At 43.7% G+C, this 3902-nt stretch overlaps 1 protein-coding gene across 1 annotated transcript; it reads right to left on the bottom strand.

The window, feature by feature from the left end:
• Window positions 1-276: 276 nt before the first annotated feature.
• paqr9 (progestin and adipoQ receptor family member 9) lies at window positions 277-2050 on the bottom strand. Its single transcript, XM_039742680.1, has 2 exons — window positions 1954-2050; window positions 277-1671 (listed from the first exon to the last, which is right to left on the bottom strand). The coding sequence occupies exon 2, from the start codon at window positions 1622-1624 to the stop codon at window positions 494-496; it is 1131 nt and encodes a 376-aa protein (XP_039598614.1). The 5' UTR covers window positions 1625-1671; window positions 1954-2050; the 3' UTR covers window positions 277-493.
• Between the last annotated feature and the right edge of the window lie 1852 nt (window positions 2051-3902).

Raw genomic sequence — 3902 nt, forward strand, 5'->3', positions numbered from 1 at the left:
TGGTTTAAACCTGTGCCTTCAGCTCAGAAACTTGTTTCAACATTTTATGATTTTTGCTTCTAAGCATGAAATTTCTTCTGATTCTTGTTGAAGACCTTTCAAACACTCTCATCATATATATATATATATATATATATATATATATATATATATATATATATATATATATATATATATATATACATATATATATATATATACAGTGTATAGAATCAATAAACTCTATATCTATATATGCATAGAAAAACAGATAGTGTATATATGTATATACCCTCCCTACATATACATATAAATATACTGTATATAGATATAGCTATAGACATTGACATAAATATAAATGCATTATATACTGAGAAAAAATCAATCAACATGACTTGACTAGTTTCAAGCAGTTGGAATGGATCCCCAAAAACCATAAGCAAAAATTCAAAACAGGGAACATTTGTATCATTCAAAATAAGTTGAGAATGTCTCCCTCCACTGCCTCTTAAGTTTAACTCGTTTTCTTCTTCTCTGTTCCCTTCTTGTTATCCATGACCACGCGCATACCAAAACAGAAGATGATGCCAGCAATGCAGCACTGCAAGGCAAACATTACGCCATAAGTAGACCAGAGAGTGGGCAAGGCTGGCTGTAGGTTCAGAGTAGATTCCCAGATGGTTGGCAGGCCACGGATCTCAGCCTTGATCATGTGCAACTCGTCCAGGATACTCATAAAAGTGCAGAAGTGAAACCACTGGTGGCTGTGACCCCAAATGTCAAATTTCCCTGGAGAGAAGCGCTCTGGGATCTTACTAATGTTGAATACTGCTGACACAATCAACCAGAAGCAGTGGCGCAAGAAAAAGGAGGCCAATGTGCCATTAATGGGGCCGACATAGAGACGGTAGAAGATGGGTGTGGAGGCAACAGTAAAAGGCAGGATGAAGACCAGAGTCCGTATCACATATCGATAGCGACGCCACCGCTGTCTTGTATTGCAACAGGCCATCGTACAAATCAATGCCACAAAGCAGGCGCTGGGAATGTACAAGGTCTCAAAGAAGCTGAACTTGAGGGAGGTGTCCTTAGCATCCTGGAGTGGGTATTGCACAACTACATTATGTTCATAGGTGTCATCTTTTACCAACCAGGTATCAGATGCATTTCCATTAGCAAAAGCAGGTTTAGGGTGAATATAATAGAAATAGGCCAGTGAAGAGCCCACTGTATAGGCACTGATGGTGCCGTAATCAATGAAAAAGCAGATCTCCCGAATGAGCAGTGACATGGAGTTGAAAAGGTGGGCCATACTGCTTACCATAAGCAGGCCAAAGACTCCAATAAAGTAGTTCCAGAACGGGTAGAAGAAGGGGTGAGACACAGAAGGAGTCCAATCCCACCAGAACAGCTCCAAGAAATTAAAGGCAAACACAAAGACAGCCAGGAAGTGGGTCCAGAAGTTGCCTGTTTCATTGGTGGGCTGGAAGGCAGAGACCAGGCACTCAAGAAAGCTGTAATTTGGAAAACGGTAGCCAGACAGGATAAAACTCTCAGTGACCCGGGCAGGAACCTCTGTGTGCCGCAGCAGATGGGAATTTCTTCTCTTGACCGGCATGATGGAGATGGGCTTTGCAGGTGACATTAAAATGCAGTGCCCTTCAAATCTGTTCACCTTTGTAAGGATTTAGCCTACAGAAAAAAAAGTAATTGGTGACTTCCAGGGAACTGAACACTTTCACGTGGAGAACACAGCACATCTAGGGAGTCAAGAGCGACAGTGGCAGACAGGAGGAATGCAATGACTACACAACAGGTCAAGGAGCCTGCTAATACACCAATCGACTTGCCATCTGCCTTCTTCCGCAGTGTCACCAAAAAGAAAATCGCAGCGAGTGAGGGAATATATAGAGGGGGAGGGAGAGAGAGAGAGAGAGAGAGAGAGAGAGAGAGAGAGAGAGAGAGATTCCTTACCCCTGCAGGGCTCAGCTTCAGGTCCGCCACCTCCGCTGTTCTGTCACAGGCTAAGAAGCTTTTATCCCGTCGTTTTAACTCCGCACGGGACAACTCAAGGCGACCTTGGATTCTCTATTAATATTAATGATCATCGTGACCGCAATGTGCACAGCTTCGATTCTGCAGCCAGCTACACCGGCTTATCATGATCATATTAATGGGTCGTCGTCGTTCAGAGCAGCTCCCGAACCTCGTCTTAAACAGCCAGCTATAGAATCCCAGCAGTCACACGACCCTCTGCTCGCTGTGACCGCCGCTGATCGCCGGTAAGTAAGTGTGGATCTGTTCCTCTAGTGCGCCGGTTCGGCTGCTGCTGCTCTGCAGAGGGGCAGGTGCTGCAGTCAAGCTGCCGACGAGAAATCCCCGCCTCCTCATTGACTAGCGACGAAGTCTTAAAGAGACGCGCTCTAAAAGGTGCACAGAATAAGCTGAAATCTTTTCGCGTGTCCGTTACATAGCGGTCAGCGGGCTAAAGTGTAACTGGCGAAGTTCACTGCACCAATGAAAAGGTATTTGAGTAGAGGGGCAGCGAAACGGTTTACCAATGAGACCGGAGGGCACTGGCACTGTGTTTGCAAATCCTGACCGGGTACACGGGCAAATGTAGTGTTATTTGTTTAACATTGCAACTTTTTGAGAGCAAAAGTGTACTAAAATGGTCAAAAATATTGAAAATGTATTTATTTACATATACTCACTTTTAAAGGTTAATTTAACAACACCGATTTTGCCGTGAATAGTCCACACGTCCAAAACCTCGACTGAGAGCGCGATGTTGGCTTTAAGAAAGCCGTCGCTCATTAGTTATCCACAGGCCGAACGGGAACAAACGGACAACGACGGAGAATCGCGGCGGAGAAAATTGTAGTATTAGGTGACCGCTTCGTAATAAATACGAAAATGAAGAATAACCCAATCCATTCACAAGAGCAGTGCTGCTTTATTTGATGTACCTGAGTTGAATAGCACCGTTTGCAGCTACTGCATGAGAAGCTGTGCCGCGTGGGAGGCAGTGGAGGAGAGCAGCTCGGTGTGGGTGGTTTTGGCATTTCTTGAAAGGGCATGGGGCACATCCCCAGAAACCTGGCTGGCAATGTTTACAGTTAAATACAGGTGGAAGGTGAACCCGTTTTATTATTTCGGAAATGTCCTATTGGCCGCAGGAGTAAGAGCATTGTTTATTTCTTGGCATAAATGAAAGTCAGAGGACACTTCTTGAACTACTCCAGAAAAGAAGCCCGCAAGTGGCGTATTTATTAAGATAACCAACATTTTCTTTGATACAGTAATAATTTGCACTTTTAGGACATTTCTATATACTCAAAATCAATATTAGCTCAGATCAGAAGCACAGCAGTTAGCGCTGCCATTTCACACATCCTGGGTTTAAATCCCGTGCCAGGCCATTGCATGTTCTCCTCGTGTCAGAGTTGGTTTTCTTCTGGGTATTCCTCTAAAATTCCTGAAGATGTGTTGGTTAGGGTTTACTGGCAGTTCCATTTCAATTCCTGGCAGGTTGTCTAGGGTTGTTTCTTGCCTTGCAACCACTGCTGTTAAGAGTGTCCTCAGCCCCCCACAATCCAGAATTAGAATAAATGCACTATTTAAAAGTAAAGGTGTCAGAGAGGTTCTGCAGAGTGATGCCATAGGGGAACCATTTGTGATTCCCAAAAGACCTCTCCACATGAAGGTTCTAGAAAGAACTTTTTATTTATTTAGATGTGTAACAGACTCCATACAATAAATTACCAGGTGTAGACGGTAGCAGATTTGTGAAGTACTGTCATAGTTATTAATGGAATCTCGCTGCATACAATAATACAGGCTGAGTTCAGGATTTTTAGTTCACTCGTGCACCACTTTCTTCTCATTGTCTTCTGTCTTAATCCGATGACCACCCAGGTCTT

The sequence above is a fragment of the Polypterus senegalus genome, unplaced genomic scaffold, assembly GCF_016835505.1.
Source record: "Polypterus senegalus isolate Bchr_013 unplaced genomic scaffold, ASM1683550v1 scaffold_2141, whole genome shotgun sequence".
Taxonomy (NCBI): domain Eukaryota; kingdom Metazoa; phylum Chordata; class Cladistia; order Polypteriformes; family Polypteridae; genus Polypterus; species Polypterus senegalus.

Excerpts from the sequence above, each read along its gene's own strand:
- paqr9 (XM_039742680.1), bottom strand. The coding sequence starts at position 1,624 with ATGTCACCTGCAAAGCCCATCTCCATCATGCCGGTCAAGAGAAGAAAT.